Source organism: Pelophylax lessonae, assembly GCF_965119305.1.
Source record: "Pelophylax lessonae genome assembly, chromosome: 2".
NCBI classification, from domain to species: Eukaryota; Metazoa; Chordata; class Amphibia; order Anura; family Ranidae; genus Pelophylax; species Pelophylax lessonae.
This window is the reverse complement of record NC_138769.1, coordinates 203,561,335-203,584,141: the sequence shown is the minus strand read 5'-3', so window position 1 is coordinate 203,584,141 and position 22,807 is coordinate 203,561,335. Positions and strand designations below refer to the sequence as shown.

The 22,807-nt window shown below is 45.2% G+C and overlaps 1 protein-coding gene across 1 annotated transcript in view; it reads right to left on the bottom strand.

Moving 5' to 3' along the window:
* LOC309545976 (cyclic AMP receptor-like protein A) overlaps positions 1–22,807 on the bottom strand; it is a 1,007,699-nt gene that overhangs the window by 897,247 nt on the left and 87,645 nt on the right. Inside the window, exons 2-3 of the mRNA XM_082245442.1 lie at positions 17,828–17,880; positions 8,785–8,839 (exon numbers count right to left, since the gene is read on the bottom strand). Of these exons, the coding sequence (XP_082101568.1) occupies positions 8,785–8,839; positions 17,828–17,880 (108 nt within the window). The remainder of the gene's footprint in view (positions 1–8,784; positions 8,840–17,827; positions 17,881–22,807) is intronic.

The window sequence follows — 22,807 nt, the reverse complement described above, 5'->3', positions numbered from 1 at the left end:
GTGTTTCAAATTATGCCATAGCTCATTCACCTTATGGTGAAACTCAGCGGGGCAAGGAAAAACCTGCGCCGTCTTGTGGGTCCTGTGTGTACCAAAAGAGGACACAACGCCCGGAGGAGTGGGCTCATCCTCCAAATGTAGTGTTTCCTTTACGGCAAGAATAAGCGCATCCATAGCTGCGTGTTCCTCGGGGCGACCCAGGGGAGGAATCATCCACCCCTGCAACCTCCGCCTCCCCCTCAGACTCTTGCAGGTCCTGAGAAGAGCGAGACCCCGAAAGGGCCACACTACCTACAGCAACCATGTCACACTCAGAATCAGAAGAAAAATAAATCCTAGGCCTTTTCCTAGCAGCTCGTTCAGACATCAGCACATCCATTTTTGACACCAAAGTTGCCACAACAGAAGCCAAATTAGTCACGGTAGAGGATTCAGAGGAGTCTGATTCCCCCACCAAAGCTGGCGGGAATTTTCTGTCCTGGGAATCCATAGCAGAAATATTTTTTTTTGTACTGGCCCTTTAAGAGCGCCGCGGACCCCTGCAGCACACCACTATAAGGACTGTGAGACACAGACCCCCCGCAGGGACAAAAACTAACCAGGAAGATTGCACAAGTAGGAAAGGAAAGGAACAGCAGGACAGGACCCCACCAGTGTGTTACCAGCTCCTTCGGTCGGCTCTGTGAGAAAGAAGGAAGTGATGTCTCCGCCGGAGGCTGAACTGAGGCTGCAGACCAAGGGAAAATGGATGGAACTAACTAGCGCTGATAAAATAAACAGCTAGCAATGTAAAGAAAAAATACATTTTCAGAAAATAAATCATTTCAGAAAATAAAGAGAAAGAAGAAGGCTGAGACTGTAGCCTCAGCACAGGGAAGCCTATCAACTCCTAAGCTAGGCAGAAGACAAGCTGAGTTGGGATGGCTATTGCAGGGGGGTATTGGACTAGAAGGACAGCCCCCATGGGTGTTACTATGTAGATGAATTGTTCTTTTACAAGTCTTATGCCTAGAAACTCCTGCGGAGAGGAAGCAATACCCCATTAGTGAAGACTGTGTGATTGGGCGGCGACTGTCAGAGGATGGGAGAGAAAAAATAAATATGCGAAATAAATAAAATAAAAAAATTAAGCACCCCTGTCCCCCCGTGTTTGCACGCAAAAGGCGAACGTAAGCATCGGTCTCATATGTAAACAGCAATTGCACCATGCATGTGAGGTATTGCCGTGAACGTCAGATCGATGGCAGTAATTCTTGCAGTAGACCTCCTCTGTAAACCTAAAGTAGTAACCTGCAAAGGCTTTTAAAAATGTACTTAGTTTGTCGCCACTGCACGAGCATGAGCAATTTTAAAGCATGTCATGTTTGGTATCTATGTACTCAGCATAAGATCATCTTTTATATTTTACCAAACAACTGGGCAATATATAGTGTATTTGTGCATGAAATTTAAAAAAAAAGGGTTTTTTTTTTCCCCAAAAAATTGCGTTTGGAAAATCTTTGTGCAAATACCGCGTGACAAAAAAAATTGCAACACCAACCATTTTATCCTGTAGAGCCTCTGGTTTAAAAAAAGATATATAATGTTTGGGGGTTCAAAGTATTTTTAGTCTTCAAGTGGTTAGAAGAGTGGGTGATGTATGGCATAAGCTTCAAATATTGGGCATAAGTTCAAACACCCCCCAAATGACCCCTTTTTGGAAAGTAGATAGCCCAAGCTATTTGCTGAGAGGCATGTTGAGTCCATGTAATATTTTATATTTTGCCACAAGTTTTGGGAATATTACAATTTTTTTATTTATTTTTTTCCATTTAGCTGTCCCTAATGATAAATTGCTCACACGTGCCATGGGTATATGTGGAATTACACTCCAAAATACATTCTGCTGATTCTCCCAAGCACAGGGATATCACATGTGAGACTTTTTGGGAGCCTAGCTGTGTACAGGACCCCGAAAACTGATCACCGCCTTCAGGTTTTCGAAGGGTGTAAATTGCTAATTTTGCTCCCTCACTACCTATCACAGTTTCGGAAGGCCCTGAAATGTCAAGATAACACAACCCCCCCCCCCCCCCCCATTGCCCCCGATTTGGAAAGCTGTTATTCCATTTGCTGAGAGGCATGTTGAGTTCATGGATGATTTTAAATTTTGCCACAAGTTTCGGGAAAATTACAACAATGTGTTTTTTTTTTTTTTTTTTTTCTTTACACCATCCCCTTTGTTAATTACAACCGGTATCTTAGTTCTTGTGCTTTATTTTAAAAAAAAATGATTTTTGCATGTTTTTACGGGGCAGAGAACCTCCTCTGATGTCAGCCAGGGAAGCAGGGAGGAAAGGAGGAGAAAGCCGGAGAGTCATGTGAGCGTGAATTAAAGCACAGGAACTAGGATACAGCTTGTTATCTAACAATGCAGCTTTTTTTTTGCAGCAGCTGGGAGGGGAGGGAGGCAGAGCGGCGCTAGTGAGAGCTGACGGCAAGGAGGGGAGGGGGAGGAGGACAAAAGGAGACAGAGGTGAGCTGCAGATAGCTGTGGATGATGGAGGCATGTAAACTGACCACGGTGTAAGGGGTCAGCAGTCATGATATACTGTGGTCAGTGTACAGAGGGGAGGGTAGAAACTGGCAGGATCAGCCAGGTTTTTTAAGTGATAGAAAGGGCCAAATTACACAGCACAAGCACTGTGTTGTATAACATGCTTTAAGGGAACAGGATCCATTTTTTTTTTTTTTAGGGTAACAAACGCTTTAAGTGGTTAAAGGAACAAAAGTGTAGGCCAGACTAAGTGCTAAGTCTCAGTGATGGAAATTCTCATTTTAACATAAGCTGCATGGATTTGTCTCCAGATTATGGAAATTTATGTTCAATCACATAAAAATCTTGCAGAAGTATCAGCATTCATTTCTTCTATCTTGATTTTTTACTGCACTGTCATTACTGTTGCCTGTATGAAATGGTAATATAGATTAGATGACCCTTATCACTCAGCCTTGATGATGAAACGGCAGTTTCACAGACAGGTCAGGTGTAAAATGTCTGGTTCAGACCCGTGAACTTTAGTACAGTTGATAAGAATACAGAGCTTTGTTCTTTGGCACATCTCTTAAGTTTCTAAATGTAAGAGACATACTCAGACAATGCTGACTGAGACATCTACCCTTCATTACAAAAGTTACTGGCAAAATGCTGATTACACAAATCCAAAAAAAGAATACAAATAAGATTCCTAATTTTTACAAAAGTTTGGAGAGGCTCCATCTTCCATATATTTGCCAGCATCAGAGAGTTTTTCCACTAGCACATATTACTTAATCACTTAAGCAAGCACTGTCATAATTTACTTTTAACATGCATTACATATTGCAAAAATTATTAATATATCAGTTAAAAACAACAGATTTAAAAATATCTATATTTATTTTTAATATATTTTAGGAGGCAGATGTGGTATTAGAAATATATGTAATGGGCTAATACATTTTTTTTGAACTATGATGTCACTTCCCAACAAAGCTACTATATTAGCTGGGTGGACAGCAGGAGAAAACCTTCACTGAGAGAAATATGGAAGGTGTTATTGTGATATCTCTTTCTGAATATACTGTTTTTTTGGCTTTCAGCCTAATTCAGTGGCATCATTACTTTCTGAGTAAATGACATTGAACAAATAGGCAGATCAGAAGCTTTTACGTCACTGGCTACATTCTTGTACCAAGTAGTTGATTTAAAATGTATTAAAATCACAGGATCACCCTGACTCCCAGACAAATAACATTTTCAGTAGGAACTCCTAAATGGCAAACCCTGCATTTCTGTCAGCTCCTGTTAGCCCATGCTTCAGTGTTCTCTTTTTGCACCAAGGATGTCAGAAACATTTCAATTTTCTGCAGCCACTAATAGAATTATTCACCCAACATCTTTCTTGCTTTCTTTACGATTTCAGTATTAGGCGGTTTCCCAAAATTGTATGCTACAAGACCCTGCCAGAAGACCATTACAAAAGGCACCTGAAGGAAGATGCAGAACAAGGACTGGTACTGAAGTGGCAAAGAAAGCAGCCAGAGAGGGAGCTGATAGGTGCTTGAAGAATCTCTTCTCTACATAAGGCCCTTCACTATATTGCAGGGGAAAATAAGATTTTAGGACCTATCATAAAATCTTTTTCTTGGAGTCGATTGAGGGACACGGGAACTCCAATACAGTTGGGTTATATTGCTGCATTAAGGAGGTTTGACCACTGGTAAACTAAAAAAAAAATCATAAGCTGGCCTCTGTATAACCCCTTCTCTGCCCTACTTGCCTCAGTTTTTTCAAAAAGCAGTACTAAGGGCAAAATAAAAAAATACAGGGTGGGACCTGTGTACCTCAATGAGCGCCAAGATTTTACAGTAGGTACAAAAATCTTTTTTTTCTCTTTTGTCCATTGCGGGACAGAGAAATTAAGTTGGGGCATCTAAAATCAATCCAGCTGTGGGGTGGGCAGTAATCACTGACAGACCCTTAAAGTCTGTCTGCAAACCAGAACCACCTTAAAGCGATAATAAACCAAAAAAATTTAAATATACTGAAGCTTACCAATAGATGTGGTGGCAGCATCAGTTTCCTTAGGCTTTTTTTAAACAACTACACCAGACAGTTTTTTTTCCCTTTTGGGATAAGACTCAGTTCACACTGGGGCGACCTGTCAGGCGACCTGGTCGCCTGACAGGTCGCCGTAGGTCGCCTGCCATAGAGTAGCTGTGGACCCGTTCTAATAGGAGCGACACAAGTCGCTCAGACTTAGAAAAAGGGTCCGGAGCTTCTTTGGGGCGACCTGCATTGACTTCAATGATATGAAGTCCGTGCCGGCCGCTCCGAGGTTGCGGTGCGAGCTGCGCACCGCAACCTGTGAGGTCGCCCCGGCAAGTAGCGTTGCCCCAGTGTGAACGGGGTCTAAAGGTTTTACATAAATAATTAAATAAATAAATAAAAACTGCTACAGTCTGCTGGAAAGGTTCTTCTTTTGAAAAGCAACATACTTACTGGCTGGATTGCTAGATTAAAATAGAAAAAAACAAAGCCCTTAAAAAGAAAATGAATGCAGCCATCACATCTAAGAAATGGTAAGCTGCAATATAATAAATGTTAGCTTTTGGGTTTTCTGCCACTTTAAAGGTCAACACCTAAATCCAAACCAGGTAAAGTGAAAATGTGCCCTATAGGACAGAGGAAAATTGACATTAACTGATGCTCAAGAACAGAACAAGAGGATCACCGCCAGAAAATTCCACCCAAAGAAACACTGAAAGTTGACCAGCGGCAGGCTGGAAACAAAAACCTACCAATACAGGTGGAACAACTCTACCATTTGGACAAAGGCAAGGGGTCCCCAGATATGGGGAATCCAGAGAAAAGGGTAGAGATACTTAGTTTTGTGCAAGAGCACCAAAGGAATGGCAAAAAAACAACTGAAAAAAGGAGCCAGGAGCAAAAGATGGCCTGTGGGTTAAAGATGGTATCCTCTGCACTAAAGAGCTTAAAAGGTAAATTATTTCCTAAGGAAGACTCAGATAATGACCGTACAACATTACAGGCATCGGTTTCTTGTGAGATACCAGGTAAAAACCCCAAGAACCACTAGGGAAATATGGGCTGGGGTCATCCGTGGCGCTACTGTTCCCTCTGTGGCTTAGTAAAGACACGTTGCTTGTGGAGATAACGCAACTAGGCCCACTGTGAGCTCTGCTACTCACCCAGGCAGCTAATGCTGATGAGGGAATTGGTAGACAGGAGGTGGCCAGGTCACTGTAGGCAGGCAGTGGAAAAAGACTGGAGCCCAGAGAACCATTTGGTGCTTTAGGAGCAGCAGTGGGATGGTGCTTCCTCTATGTTGGATGTAAGGAAAGAAAGTGTGGAACACATGCGCATCATTCTACCCAGTAGATTATATCAGTCTTTCAGCCTTAACCCTTTCTGCATTAAAACCAGCAGTTGTGGGAAATTTACTATTCAGCAATGTGTAGTAAGAGGAACTTACTCACTAAGTAAGGCTTCAGACACAAAGCCACAGCTGGGGATGTGCTACCACTCTCTGGACCTGGAAAGCGCTCTGCAGCAAATTATCATAACACACTCAAGTATGGAAAAAGTCACAATGTGGAGCCCAGGGCATGAAGGTCACATTTCAGGCAAGCTCCGCACATCTAGTGCAGTGCTGTCAAGGTACAGCCTCCAAAACTAGTGCTGAGAGAACATTGATCCAGAAAGCTGCTTAGTAGAGACCAGCTCAGGCAGAATCTTGACTGAAATTCCAGAGGAAAAAAGTTACCAAAAACTTAGCTGAAGCTTACTCAGCAGACTGAGGAAAAGGCATCCAAACTTCTAGGACATTAGCGAAGGCATGCTGGATATTCTGTTCTGATATATTTCTGTTTTCCAGTGTCCAAACCTCCTGAAGGTGGCAATGGACAATAATGTAATACAAACGTCCATCTTCCATCTGAAATATTATGATATCTTCAAAAAAAAAAAAAAAAACGTTTAATCTAGGTAAATTTCCACAAACTGATGATATCGGATGAACTGTCATGATCGGGTCTCAAAAGCTGTGTACTAGCCAACAATCAGATTGCTTCAAAAGCGGTATTTTTTGTACGATTTTCTGATCGTATGTATGGGACTTTAATGTCCCAGTGTGAGTGCTCCTGTACATTACATTAAGGAAAAAATAGTGTGCGGCTGTGCCTTGATGCTCAGATTTGTCTTTCCATATATTCTCAGATGTATGTACACTGAGATATTTGTCCTTTGAAATCTGGAGAGCATTTGTTCTGTACTTGGTTAGTCTAAACTGCTTAGTTGCACAAAGTATTAACACTGCCAGTGCCTTCATTGAGTTAGTATTACTACAATAATTTAAGAATGTTGAATGGTATATATGTACAAAAAATAGTAAGACTAAGGACGGTAATAATAGGCACATATTTGAAATTTTTATATTCATTTTGGAGTAGAATTCTACTTTAAAGTGTGGAACAGTGTTCATTTTGACGACAAATTTTGATTTGATTTTAGTCAAAGTCTTTTGATTAAAATGCCATTTTAGTTTTAGTCATCTGAATTGTTTTAGTTTAAAGCTGGATACACACTATATAACTTTTGTTGTTAGATTTCCTTTAGATTTACCTTCAACTATGCAGTGCAAGGGCCTGCCTGATTGCATACGAATTTAAAGTGTTTAGGTTTGACCTCATATTATAAGGTTTTGGTAAATCTAAAGGAAACAATCTAAAGACAATTGTATAGTGCGTATGGCCCATTAGACTTATTTTAGTTGACTAAAATCTAATGGTTTTAGTTAAATTGAAAATGCATTATTTCAGCATTTCTCTAGATTTGTAAAACATATTGTATTACTAGAGTACAAATCTAACTTTACGTCTTAATTTATGGTATTAGAGTTTGAACATGCACTACAGACACAGATTTAGCTGTTGTGATATATAACTTTTTGAAAATCAATAAAAACCCAGTTTTACTAACAAACAAAAATATTGCTTTTTGACAAACAGAAGTGCAACTTGAAAATATGCCATTGCACATATTAACTGAATATATTACCAACATTAACCACTTCCGAACCGCCCACCGCATCCGCATATATACTGCGGCAGGGTGGCCCAGCTGTAGGTGATTTTGTGCACGGGTTTTCCGGGGGGCGGGGTTTAGGGGTTTCACTGGATAGGACACAGCGGGAGCCAATCAGCAGGTCTGGCGGCTGTGATGGCCGCCGGGACCCACTGATTGTCCTGTGGAATGACAGATCGGTGGTCTACCTATGTAAACAAGGCAGACCGCTGTTCTGTTACAAAGGAAGAGAGAGATCTTGTAGATCTCCCTTTTCCTCTAGAACATCCAGTCCCCACACAGTTAGAAAGCACTCCCTAGGAGCACACTTATCCCCCTGATCACCCCTAGTGTTAACCCTTACCTGCCAGTATCATTTATTCAGTAACAGTGCATTTTTTAGCACTGATAATTGTATTAGTGCCACTGGTCCCCAAAAAGTGTCACTTAGTGTCAGATTTGTCTGCCGCAATGTCGCAGTCCCGCTAAAAATCGCTGATCGCCGCCATTACTAGTAAAAACAATACAAAATAAAAATAAAAAGTCCATAAATGTATCCCATAGTTTGTAGACGTTATAACTTTTGCCCAAACCAATCAATACACACTTATTAGGATTTTTTTTTTTTTTTTTACCAAAAATGTGTAGAAGAATTTATTTTGGCCTAAATTGATGAAAAAAATAGATTTTTATTTTTTTTTTATTGGTAATGTTTTTTATTGTTTTTTTTTTTTCCAAAATTGTGGTTCTTTTTTCATCTATAGCACAAAAAATAAAAAACGCAGAGGTGATCAAATACCACCAAAAGAAAGCTTTACTGGTGGGAAAAAAAAGACCTCAATTTTATTTGGGTACAGCGTTGCACAACCACGCAACTGTCAATTAAAGCAACGCAGTGCCGTATAGCAATAAACGGCCTGGTCATTAAGGGGGTAAAACCTCCAGGAGCTGAAGTGGTTAAATATTTGTTTCAACAACTTAGTGGTCTTATGTGGTAGTGCAGTGTTAATTTTGAGATCAAATTTCAATTTAGTTTTACTCATAGTCATTTGACTAAAATGATGCCATGACCAAACTACAGTATTTTCACCAACGAAATTAACACTGGAGTGGAACTCACATTTTATTAGGTAACTTAGCTGATAACTATTAAGAAAAGACAATTTCTTTAGTCTTACCTGCGCCAGGGAGTTGTATTTTCTAAACAGCCAGATCAGTACAAGCATACAGATACTGTAATAAACAAATACAGAGTAAAAGGCAATGTTTACAACTATGACACTTTACACAAAAATAATTTTACATCTTGATTAGAGCAAGTAAACTATTTTTAGGCCTCGCTCATGCAGTGCAATTACATTTGAGCCCTGTGCAGGGCCATATTTTACTGACACAGGGATACACAGGTATTGTGTGCATCCCTGTGCCAGCAGTCCATTTCATGTCTACTGGGACAAAGCAGCTGCATGAACACAGCCCGTGCTCCCAAAATTACATCTTTGTGGGTGCACGGCTCCAAACGCACCCAATACGGATATCATAATGAGCACACAGCAGCTGAGTCCATGCAGCTGCTGTGTCCCAATAGACATGAATAGGACTGACAGCACAGGGATGCACGCAACACCCATGCTGGTGAAACATGGCCCTGTACTGGGCACAGATGTAATCGCCCCTGTGAACGAGGCCTTACTAAACTGTAAAGTAACACTACGCTCTAAACTCTAAAAAGAAAAAAAAATCATAATACAATATTTAACCACTTCCTGTCGGCAAGGCGTACATGGAAGCCCTTCAGTTTTTAGTGGTTATACTGGGATGATGCCTGCACCTACAGGCATCATCCCATTATCATTTTGTTCAGGTGGCGATTCTGTACAAGGCAGAAGTGATCTGAGCGGCTAATTAGCCACTCGATCACCCCCCTCCCGTGGCCGCCTCTCCTGGGCTCTCCGGTCCCATCGCGGAGGACGGGACATGCGGCCGGCGACAATGGCTGCCCTGTACTGATGTTCTTCCCCTCTCTCTGTAACCCTGGAATCTGGGAACAAAGAGTAGTCTGTGACTTCCGGTTCCGCCCCTTTGTTTACTTGGCCACCGGTGGCCAGGTAAGTAGCCAATCAGACCGATATGTGTCTTATCGGCTACATGGGAGGCCAAAGGAGAGATCTGGGGTCTAATAGATCCAAAATCTCTCCATAAAGAGGACCTGTCACGGACCATGCTATCACATCCCTTGTGTTGTTCATTCCTTGTCACAGCAATAAAGTTAGTACGAAAAAAGTGTGAGAAAAAAATGTTTGTATAAAATAAAAAAATATTATAAAAAATTTAAAGTGCCCCTGTCCCACTGTGTTTACGCGCAAATGTGAACACATATGTTACTCCCGCCACGCATATGTAAACAGCGATCAAACCATACATGTGAGGTATTGTCACGAACGTCAGAACGAGAGTAATAATTCTAGCACCAGACCTCCTGTGCAACTCTAAACTAGTAACCTGTAGAGGCTTTTAAATCGTCGTCTATGGAGACTTTTAGGCAACGTAGTTTGCCACCATTCCACGGGTAGACGTCATTTTAAAGCATGACATGTTAGGCATCTATTTACTTGGCATAACATCATCTTTCACATTATACAAAACAAATTGGCTAACTTTAGTGTTTTGTTTTTTAAAATTCATAAGTGTTTTTTTCCCAAAAAATTGCGTTTGAAAAAACGCTGCGCAAATACCATGTGACATTAAAAATTGCAACACCCACCATTTTATTCTATAGGGTCTCTGTAAAAAAAAAAAAAAAAATAAATAGATAATGTTTGGGGGTTCCAAGTAATTTGTAGCAAAAAATAAGTTGATTTTTACATGTAGGAGCTAAGTTTCAGAATTGGCCCAGGTGGGAAGTGGTTAAACTGATTGTATGTAAATGTACTAATGTTAGAGAAGAAGGATAAAGAAATCCCTATATTTTACCAGACATCCCATCAATAATATCATTGGTTTCAAGGGTAACGTCACTTTCATGGGGGAATAAAATTAAGTAAAAATAATATTTTTAGCATATACAGTACAAGCAGGTCCTCCCTGAGAGGCAGGCTCCAAGGGACATCAGCGACCAATTGCACCAGGTAGGCATACCAAGACCCGCGAGGCCAATCTGGGTCCACCAAAATGACCAGAATTTCTTCGGCCTCAATCCTGCGCAAAAGCCACGGAAGAAGCTTGAGAGGAGGGAAGGCGTAGATCAGAGGATACTGGCCCCACGGGGCCACCAGAGCGTCTGTGGCGTCCACCAGAGGTTCCCGTGACCTTGCCACAAACCTCAGTAGCTTTCTCTTGAGCCGAGACACCAACAGGTCCACCTTGGGAGTGCCCCACTGCAGACATATCAGATTAAACCCGTAGGGATGAAGGGATCACTCCCCTTGGTCCAACGCCTGCCGACTGAGATAGACCACATGCCAATTTTCCACTCCTGGAATGTGTACAGTGGAAAGGGCCGCAAAGAGTTCTGCCCACCGGAGAATGCCGGCTGTTTCCAGATCCGCCAACACACTTTTTGTTCCGCCCTGGTGACTGACATAAGCCACTGCCATGGCATTGGATCCAAACCACAAGCTCCCGGAGCCGATCCATCCAGTGATCCAGGCAAAGTCCGAAGTTTCAAGACATTGATGGATAGTCTGGATTCCTCCAGCGTCCAACAACCCTCAGCGGAGCACAGTCCCAAGGCACCTCCCCACCCGAACAGGCTGGAATCAGTAGTGAGCACTGTCCAATACAAGTGGAGAAAAGACTTGGTTTCCCGGCTCAGTCGGATCTGATTGTTGGAAACTTGTCCTATTTCACAAGGATCTCACTCTGGGGGGGAACTCATATGGAACTGTGCAAACGGAACCCCCTCAAAAAGGTAGACACCATCAGGCCCAGCACAGGCATGCAAGTCCGGAGGGAGGACAACCTGTTGGACAGCAATAGATGAAGCGCAGCATGCAACTTCTGGGAGTTTTTCCAGAGGAAGAAACACTCTGGCCAGAGCTGAATCCAGAGTCAGACCTAGATAATCCAATTTTCTGGATGGAATCAGTGTAGACTTCTGGTAGTTTTGAACTGTGTTTCTCAACTCCGGTCCTCAGGGCACACTAACAGGCCAGATTTTAAGTATTGCCTTGGGGAGATGCAGACTAGAATACTGCAATAACTGAGCAGCATATGATATCACCTGTGATGTATTTCAGTTTTCTTGCAAACCTGGCCTGTGAGTGCACCCTGAGGACCAGAGTTGAGAAACACTGGTTTAGAAGCCAACTGAGCTCCTTCAAGGTCTGTATAGTGATCTCCACATCATCCATCAACGCAGATGAGGACTCTGCTCGCAAGAGGAGGAGGTCGTCCAAGTAACCCAGCAGAGCAATCCCTTGCTGACGTAGAAACGCCAGAACCGGGGCCAACACCTTCGTACTCCTCTGATTACAGCAAATCGGAGGAAATGCTGGTGTCTTGCACATATTGGAATGTGCAAGTAAGCATCTTCAATATAGATAGAGGCTAGAAATTCCCCCTGATGTAGGGATAACATCACCGTGCGAATGGACTCCATTCTGAAATTGTGTACCCGCACAAAGCAATTCAGGGCCTTGAGGTCCAGAATCAGACGAACTTTGCCCTCTTTCTTTGGGACTGTAAACAGGTTTGCACAAAATGCTTGAAACCGTTTCAATATCGGAACCGGGACAGTCACTCTCTTAAGCAACAGGCCCTGCAAACCTCCTGAGAAGGGCTTGAAAGACTTTGAACCCTTGTCAGTGGACCTTGGGGGACAAAAAAACTTTTTGTGTTCAGAGAAAGAAGGACTGCATCTGCGACGAGTTCTTTCCCCCTCCCAGACTGTGGAAGAAAGGTACACATCCCCCAATAAGACTCCTAATGATGTCATCCAGGTTAGCCCAAAACAGGTGATCGCCTTGAAAGGGCAAATCAGTAAGAGCTTTCTTAGAGGTTTGGTTTGCAAATCAACACCTAAGCCACAATACACGCCTAAGCACCACTGCCAAAACAGATAGCTTAGGAATCAAGGGATCCACGTCCAAAGAGGCATCACAGAAAAACTGCAGCCCCTGGACTAATTGGCCCACCAACTCAGCAAAGGCAGAAAGAAACTGCTCACCCACTAGATCATGGCGCAAAAGTTTAGCCCACTCAGTTAGTGTGTGCGACACCAAATATGGTTGCCTTATTCAACCTGGAGACAGGAGGGTCCACCACGGGTGGAACAGTCCACTTCTTGAGGAGTTACTCTTCAAAGGGGTACCTCACCGCAAAGCGATTAGGAACCCAACCTGACGTTTTGGACACTCCGAACCTATATAGACAACTTTGTGAAAATAGGAGGGATAAGGGAATACCTTTGCCGTGCAAGATGGCTTGTGGGATGGCCCCCTCCGCAGCCGCTTCAGCTGCATCCTCCATCTTTAATGTCTCTCGCACAGATGTAATCAGTGTGTCAACCAGCGCCTTCTCGTGCGCAGCTACAGGAGTGGAGGAATCAAATCCTCACGTCCGCGGTGGCAGAGCCAGATTCAGGATCTGACGAGGCAGATGAGGCAGGGGGGGGCGGGAAATGCTTTTTGCTAGCCCGCCTCCCAAAGGCCACCTCCGCCTGGGAAACAAAGGTCTCCAGGACCGCCAGTGCATCAATAGAGGGCTGGGGCCCCTAAGGAATCTGCTGCCTCTGAGAGGGGGTCAGGTGGGGAAACATGCTCCTGAGACTCCATAAGGTAAAAGGGTAACCCACCAGCAAAAAAAAAAGTGTCTAGCACCACTGGGGGACTCACCCACTGTACATGTATCACCACAGGGGTACCTAAAGGCAAAGCACCCCCAACCTGCAGCAGAGAAAGGGAGGGACCAAACCAGAACTCACCACTCCACCAGAGTAGCACTGGTCTGCACCAGAGATAGCCAGTATCAACATGCAGTATCCAGGGGAAAAGGAAACTCAGCAGTCAAAACCAGCGGAAAAGAAGAAGCCCTGACACTGTCATGGCCGCCGCTCCTAATGCATGCCAGACCAACCAAAAAAGCTGCCGGATTACATGAACATGGCCACCAGCATAGAAAATCACATAGGCCCCAATACAATGGTGCCGACCACAGCAAAATGGATGCCACAAGTGGCGCCCTTGAGGCTCCCAGGGCCCCAGAGGGGATCCCTGGAGCCCAGGCCACAGCCACATTGAAAGGGGGTTCCGGGCACAGGACCACAAACAGCAGTCAGCGCCCACCCCAGCTGTGAAGTCTGTCCCGCCGGCGGCATGCCCACCAGTCCCCACCCCCCCCCCACCCCCCATCGGTACAGCACACAAGCCTCATTCACCTGCCAACCCACTGCGCTACCCCAGAGAGGGGGGGTACCAAGATGGCCCAAAGGGACCACCAAAACAAAGGGGGGGTCTGAGGGAAAAGAGAGGAACCCGCCGGTCTGACCGTACCACCAAACCACATCTAGGGGGAGAGGGGGGCATTGTACTCACCATACCAGGAACAAGGCGGGCACCACTCCAGACAAAACCTCCTCACTATTGAAATGGGGGCTGTCAGCCAGGAGGAACAGCCCAGACCCGGTCATATGCGATCTTGCGAGGAGTTTAACTCGCAGGCCAGCCCCCCCCCCCCCATCCAGTGGGGCTTTGTCGAGGCTGACCCAGCGCAGAGCTCTGGTCTGTGCATGCTCGCTGGCCAGACTGGGGGAACAACTGGATCTAGCTATTGAGCCTGTCGCCCAACCCGGCAGTTGATTGTAGATATCACAGGGAAAAAAAAAAACGGGAGAAAAAATGTCAGTAACAAGGAAAAAAATGCCAGGACCAGAGATCCCAACAGGGAACTAGGTCCTCACTCCTGACTAAGCAGAAAAAAAACTGTCCCTCAGAGCAGAAACAGGCAGAACTGCAACAAAGTTTGTTAAAATCCTTGCAATGTTCATTAAGTCCCCATTCACACTAGCGCGACTTGTCCCCTGACAAGTCGAGGTGGGTCGCCTGCCATTGATTAGCACAGGACCCGTTCTAACAGGAGCGACACAAGTCGCTCCGACTTAGAAAAAGGGTCCTGTACTACTTTGGGGCGACCTGGAGGCGACTTGCATAGACATCAATGATATGAAGTCCGAGCATGTCGCGCCGAGGTCTCGGTGCACGCTGTGCACCGCGACTTCACAGGTCGCCCCGGCAAGTCGTGTCGCCCCTGTGTGCATGGGCTCTAAACACCCAGAGTGGATTGTTTTTCTCTTTCTCAACAAAAGTTACTCTTTAAGCAGCACTACAAAACAGAAAGCAAAACCTGCATATCTAAAGTGCAAATATACTGTAGCTTTCCCTGATGCTGTCTTTATTCCGGTGTCATTGACAATAGGCCTAAAAGTGTAGAAAAATCGAAAATTTGGAGTTGTCACCAGTGTAAATCTTCCAATAGGGACACTTGTTATAGTGTCAACTATCTAAGAGGGGATTTCCTTCACTTTAGAGAGATTTCTTTTTTTCTACTTTCTGTTGTGTCTATAGCAGTGTTTCTCATCTTTTTTCAGTTAAGGCACCTTTTAAAAGTATGCAAAACCTCACGACACATCATTCTAAAATGTGAAAAAAATAAACTAATAGTTTTACATAATGCAGCAGCATCCATACACATAGGACACCCAACATTAGAGGTGATTTATTTTTACAAAGTAAATATACCTTTGGACACTGGTGTTGACTAGTGTTCCAGCATTTCTTTTCTCTCTCATGTTCTCTCTCTCACACAGATAACTTGACCACAGTGTGATCGGAGAGAGGCAAACAAATGACACTGTAGAGATGTTTGGTGTGCTCCTTATCAACCTATGGTGTCATTGGTTGTTAGGATGCCAGCAGCTAACCCGCGTGGTACTCAAGTATGTAATGCTCCACAATTCAAAACAGGGGTGTTATGTAACACAGAAAAAAAAAAGTTGAAACCACCCACTGGCTTTTTGATAATCTTTGGGTAATTTGGGGTCATCTTTAGGCATTTTGCCACAGTGCCCCTGAAGAACACTGTTTGAAAAAGGCGGGTGTGCAGGGCAGGGAGTGAACGGAAATCTCTAGATTAGGACACAAATGGTGAAAAATCCTAGAGAGCATTAAAAGTTTCCTAAAATGAAAAATATTTTGGCTTTAAATATACTTTAAAAGAGAATTCTCGCCAAAGCTTTTTTGGCTATACTTCGTGGGGATCACAGGAGTGCACTTACTTTTGCTCTCCTGTGACCCAGAGTCAGCCTGAGAGTGGGCTGTTGCCTGCTATCAGCTAGAGTGGCAGAGATGCTCTAGGAAGGATTCTGACCATATTGTTAGGATCCACCCAGACGCCTGATTGACAGCTGGCTCCGCCTCTCAGCACACAGCTGAGGGTCATAGCCAGCTGCACCTGCCCCCTCTCTATTCCAGTGCTGGAGAAGCAGAGTGGACAGCAGTAAATGACAAGACACTGCTCCAAGCTTACTGAGAATTGAGCAATCTGCAGTCATGTGATCGCACAGTTCCTGGACCAACATGGGACACCTGCTGCATCAGCATAGAGGTGAGTATAGAGGTTTTTGTTTTTATATACCCCGAACTTTTTCCTTAAGTACTGAGTAGGAAGTGCTTTGCCCTCAGAAGGTATGCTGGAAGTACAATCAGACTAAGTCCACATCTGTGTGGGCAGTGTCGCTGTGGGACCCGTAAAACTACCGGCAGCAACAACCACCCACACAGAAAATTAGGGGACCCATGGGCGGGTGCCATTAGTTCTAATGGTATGCTGCCCGCACTGGAAATTGTACCTATACTGGGACCCTCGGTTCCTGTGCAGGATGTGATTTTAAAAATAGGGACTTCTTACCTGCATGTCGCAAGCACAACAACCTATTCAAATGAATGGGCTATCATGCCCGCGCAAACCACGGCCGGCACGGCCAGACAGGTGTGAACCTAGCCTCAACAACTAATCAATAAATATAGCCACTTTTAGACAAAAAAGTAGGCAGCTGAAGGTTCTTCTAGAAATGGCTGTTGTTGAAAGGTTATTGAGCCAGTTTTTTCTTTTTCATGAACTTGCCATACCTACCCACCTTACACTAAAAAAATACAGGTTCTTCTTGTTGGGGAATAACACGCGCACACAGTTCACATATATTTTACATGCTGGTAAGAATTCTAAAACTGCCATTAGGGGTGTCTGCTTATGAAGGTGCCTATAGTTGTACAAATTAGAATACCCTGACATTCAACACTACTAGCTGAGGATTACACAAGCCTGACAGCATTTTCTACACTGTACATGCCAGAAAGGATTCTCAAATATGTCTACAATGCCTTGTCACCTCGCATAAACTTTAGCACTAGGTAAAATGTCAGCATCATTGCATCAGGCCTAGAGAATCTAAAAGGAAAATCTTTTTAAATTCAAGCTTTATAAAGTAATACATTAGTTAATAGCTGTTCATATAATTAAGGCCCCTTACACACAGAGCGGGCTCCATTGGTGCCTCAGTGGGGAATATGTCCGCTGATCCCTGCTGGCTGAGCATAGTGGACACAGACACAGCCCACTCTCCTCTATGGGCGGTCGGATGTAAACGGACCACCTGTCCATTTACATCCAACTGCCATCCAATTAGATGCACCAGATGGTTGGGAAACGGATCCCCATTGGTTTATATTTAGTGGACAGGATTAGTTTAGATGTCCGTTGACACCCGCTGCTCCATACAGGAGACTGGAGGGTCCGATCTGGTCTGCCTGAAAAACTGACAGAAAGACCTGATCGGTCCCCCCTGTGTGAAAGGGCCCTAATTGGTTACCCAAGTGCTGCACATTTGAAAACAAAGCAATATTTATATTTTTATATTTTCTAACCACTTGCTGAATGAATGGACTACCTTATGCAACACATCTTCAATTGTGAAAATAAATGAGTTGAAGCGCACCTTGTTGTGGTGCAAATGTTATTGTCCCACCATCTCTGTGGGAGATCCATGTAACTTCTTGCTGGCAGTTGGGGGTGTCACACAATATGTACATCTTTGACAATGTACAGCATTATCAACCACCTGGTTATGATCATTTCTGTAACATTAAGATATTAAACCTAAGGTTTACAACAACAAAAAAAGCTGCTACCCCACTCTTGGTTCGCTGTTACAGGAGCATTTCTTACCATCCAATTAGTGAGAATGCTGCGGTTATCCTCTTCACTGTGTTAATTGTCACCTGTAAAACAAAATCCTTGTAATTATCAATATTTTCAACATCTGAATTATGTATTATGTACAGAAAGTATGCAAATACAGATGACAAATTAAAGATAGAGTCTCCTATATGTAAGTAGCATACAGATGCAGAGTGTATTGGTGCCATAAGCAAGTAAAACCACAGTAAAAACTGAACTTTTGTCTTACCGTAAAATCCTTTTCTCTGATGTTCATTGACGGACACCGCTCCATATCTTCTTTGACCCTTGGTTATGCTGCCATCCATAGGAATAGTACACTAGGTGAAAAAAATCCTAGGGGGTATACTTCCACTTTCTGCTCTATGACTTCAGTTTTGTAACAAGCAGTGTCAGAAGAATACATAACCCAACTCAACAGAGGGGTGGGTGCTGTGTCCGTCAATGAACATCAGAGAAAAGGATTTTATGGTAAGACAAAAATAGAATTTTTGTAAGAACTCACCGTAAAATTCTTTTCTCTGAGCCCTCTGACAGTCGCCGCCCATTCAGTTAGCCTTCACAAGTGGGTAATGCACCTCTCTGCAGGAGTAGGCTAGGCAGTGAAAAGGTTAACAAACAAAAAGCTTTTACACATAACACACCTCTAGTGGGCTGTTCCTCAGCTATTACCCATCAGCCACTAGGAGCTGCTCTTCAGTTTTGTAGCAAGCAGTACATGAAAACGATCAACTCCAAAAAGAAGAGGGGCGGGGGCGGCGACTGTCAGAGGACTCAGAGAAAAGAATTCTACGGTAACTTCTTACAAAAATTCTATCTTCTCTTACGTCCTCTGACAGTGGCTGCCCGTTCAGTTAGCCTTTACAAGTGGGATGTCCCGAAGCAGTGCAGGTGTGAGGGGTGGGAAGACGCAACCAAGAAAAGGCAACATGCAACCAGGCCAGAGTCGAAAAAACTGAGCCAACAGGGCAACAAAAGCTTAACAGGAGCCAACCCTGGACAAATATACCCCAAGAAGAGACAGAAACACACGTCTCTGCAAAACAACCGCCGCGCACAAAACTCAGTAGAATTTTGTGAAGTGCGCACAGACGACCACGTCGCCGCTACACACACCTCAGCCACAGGAAACCTGATGGCGGAAAGACCAAGAGGCAATGACGGCTCTAGTAGAACGTGCCCTCATAGGAAAAAGGGGGGCACCGGAGCCTATAGGGAAGAGGCCCAAAACCAAAGTCTGTCCGATCCAAACCGGAAGAAACTGCAGTGGACGCAGCTGAACACCCTCGGGAGGACAAATGGAATCAGACTTCCCAAAAGACTCCGTGGCAGACAGGCAAAAACCTGACCGCCCGGATCACATGCAAGGAACACAGGACAACTGTCCTTGGGATGCTTGGGCTACGCCCGAGGCGGAAGCAACGGAAGAAACAACGATGAGGTGGAAAGCAGACACCAGGAAGAAAAGACTGAGTGGGTCGCCGGACCCCGTTATCTACAACCGACCAAAGAAGGCGACCGCAAGACCGAGCCGCCAATACCGACACTCTGCGAACAGAGGTGACAGCCACCAGAAAGAAAACTTTCTGGAACAACACAGGCAGAGCCTGTTCTCTGATGTCCTTAAAGGGAGACAGTCGTAAGAAAAATGGACAAAAAAACCAAAGTCAGTCCCCACGGAAGCAAGGGAGCCTTCTGCAGGGGAGCCAGACGACGCACCCCTTGAGTAAAGGTGTGAATCAAGGAATTAGTCGCCAAGGGACGCTGGATGAAAACTGGTAAAGGCCGACAACTGACCCACGACCATCCCCAGCGCCAATCCACACCTTCCTGCAGGAAGGCCAAAACCCTCGCTACCGAAAAGGAGCGTGGATGAAACCCTTGCGACTCACACCAGGCAATATACGCCTTCCAGGTACGATGGTAAAACTGCCTGGAGTTAGCTGTCCGAGCCTTCAGTAAGCAAGAACAACAGCATCCGAGAGACCCTATACTCTCAAAAACTTGGCTTTTAACAGCCATGCCGTCAAGGCCAGAGACTGTACAACAGGACGGAATATCGGCCTCCGGAGACAGTAGAACGTCTCACAGCGGAAGCCGCCAGGGCGGCTCGACAACCATCTTCCCTAAGGTCTGCGTACCAAGACCGACAAGGCCAGTCAGGGGCCACCAGAGATACTTGAACCTGTTCCGACCTCATCAACGGAGGAACCTGGACGGCAGTCGAATCAGAGGGAAGGCTGCCACCAACGTGTCCGTGGCGACTGCCAGAGGACCACGGGTTCCGGCCACAAACCTTCCCACCTCCATGTTAAGACGAGATGCAAACAAAACCACGTCCGAAGACCCCCACTGGGCACACAGGAGGCGAAACACCCCCGGATGCAGGGACCATTCCCCCTGGTCCATGGACTGGCAACGAAGACAGTCCATCTGCCAGTGCACCATTCCCAGAACGTGAACAGCCGAAAAGCTGGAAAGCGCAAATCTGTCCAAGACAGGACCTCAGCCACCGCCTGGGCCGCCCGGGCACCCTCGGTGCCCCCTTTGGCGATTGACAAAAGCCTCTGCCGCGGCGTTGTCTGAGTGAAACACGAACCTGGCGACTCTGATCCGATCCGTCCAAGGGAACAAGAAGAACTTAATTGCTTAATTGCTCCGCCGACCACGTCTCCCTGGCACAAAGCATGGGGGCACTGTCCCCAGCATAGGCAGAAAAGATTTGCCATGTGCCAAAACGGGTGACAGGAGCCACCCCGAAAAGTCCACCCTCGTGAGGGGGCTCGAAGATATCCCCTGACAGAGAGCTTATTGGGAACTAAGCAAACAGAATGGCTTCGAAGGCCAAAACCAGCAGACCCAGTGACCTCCCTCAGGCCCGTAGAGAGGAGAGATAGTTGTCCCTGAAGGACCCAATCCCGCCCCACAGGGATGGAAATATTCCTACCCTGAGAGAAAAAACCTTGCGTAAGCAGAGTCCAGGACCAACCCCAGGCAGCCGAGACCAACTGACGGGGTCAGTGGCGACACCTGAAAGTTGATGGTCCACCCGAACTCCTGGAGCGCCTGAAACACGTCTGTAGATCGCTTGACAGAGTGGCACACGAGCCCGCCCACAACAGGAGGTCGTCCAGAAAACCGAGAACCGTAACCCCCTTCACGCACAGCAAAGCCAGCACCGGAGCCAAAACCTTGGTGATTACCCTGGGAGCCGAAGCGAGACCAAAGGGTAATGCCACAAATAGAAAATGAACCTCGGCCACTGCGAAGCGGAGATAAGGCTGAGGACCTCCGTAGAAAGGGATGTGCAGACACGCACCCTTTTAGTCGATGGAGACCAGAAGCCCCCTGGACTCAACGATGCCCCCAAAAGCGGTTTAGAGACTTGCATGGCGCACCGATCGATGCTAGAGCACCTTTGGACGAACCTTTTATACTGCGGATGACTTGCAATAATATTCAGGTTAAGGATGGCTTCACCTCCTCTAAACCATAAGGAATATACATCCATATGAAACGTATCCCTATATTCTCCTAAGATTTGGGAAACCCCTAAAAACTCTCAAATATTTCACTGAGGTTTTGGATAGATTTATTTCTTGTGCATATATACCTGGTTTTGGGTGTTTGCACACTCATAGTGATTCGGAAGGAAATTACCTTTCCTTCCCCCCCCCCCCCTCCCCTTTTCTCCTCTTTCCATCTCAAATCAATGCGAATGAATAATTCCTTTGTGGTATAACGGATTGCTCTTCTTCCCTCTTTGAGATCCCCTTGTACTAACATACACATACACTGGACAATCTGATTGAATACATCTACATCAAAAACAAGGATTGTTTATATTTATTAAGAATACTTTGAAACAGCTGGAGCCTGAGGAAGCACTCACAGCGAAACGCGTAGTTCCAGCAACAAGTATTATGTTCAATGTATTGTATATGTGTTCCAAACTGTAATGAATGTAAATGTTTGTCTACCTTTTACATATTTGTTCAATAAACAAACTTTTTTATAAATTTTAAATATGGACTGAATTTGGAAAAAACGTATGTACATATGTGGCACATTTAAATCCCCTTTGGTTCCATCCTTGCCTTATTTAGACAAGGCTGGAAACCTCCCCCCTTTTCCTACAAACGGTTTAGAGACTTGAGGTCAAGAAACGGACGCACTTTTCCCTCTCACCTGGGAATCATGAACAGGTTGGAATATAACCCGTGAAACCTGGGACTGGCACAATGACTCCTAGGACGAGAATCTCCCGCACCACCTCCCATGAGATCATGCAATCGATCGGGAAACACATTGAGATTTGAAGGAAGTAAACCTGTTTGTGGGGCGAGAACGAAACTCGAGCTCGCACCCTGAATGAAGCAGTTCGTGAACCCACCTGTCCTAAATTAGGGACAACCAGGGTTCCCGAAAAGTAACGCAGACGGCCCCCCCACCCCTGAAAGGGGTGAGTGCGTCCCTCAGGTGGAGGAGGACCGGGCAGCCGAACCAGATTGACCGGTCATGGGCTTCCCGAACCATGGCTTCCTGCGACCGCCTGAGGCGTTGAAGGAGTTACCTCTTTCCCGCGCCCCTAAGGCACGAAGGGGACCTCGAAGTGAAGGAAGGAACCCGCCTGGCGAGGGGAGATTTCACCTTTAGAGGTATGGGGCCAAAGGGTACCCACACCACCCGTAAGACCTGTGAGCAACGCATCTAAGGCATTCCCAAGAAACTGAATACCCATTCAAGGGACCCAACGTCCAGCCACAAAAAAGCGTTGGATTGCGACCCCAACCGCAGGAACCGAGCGATCAGAGGAGTCTCGCTCCAAGGCCACAGCACAAAGGTACACCACAGCCTGGGCCATGTGAGTCCCCAGGCAAAGGGCAGTCAGAGAGACCACCTGAGCCACCAAGGCGCACCTAAGCACACTGGACCATTCCGTGACAGCTTGAGAAAACTATCACCGAA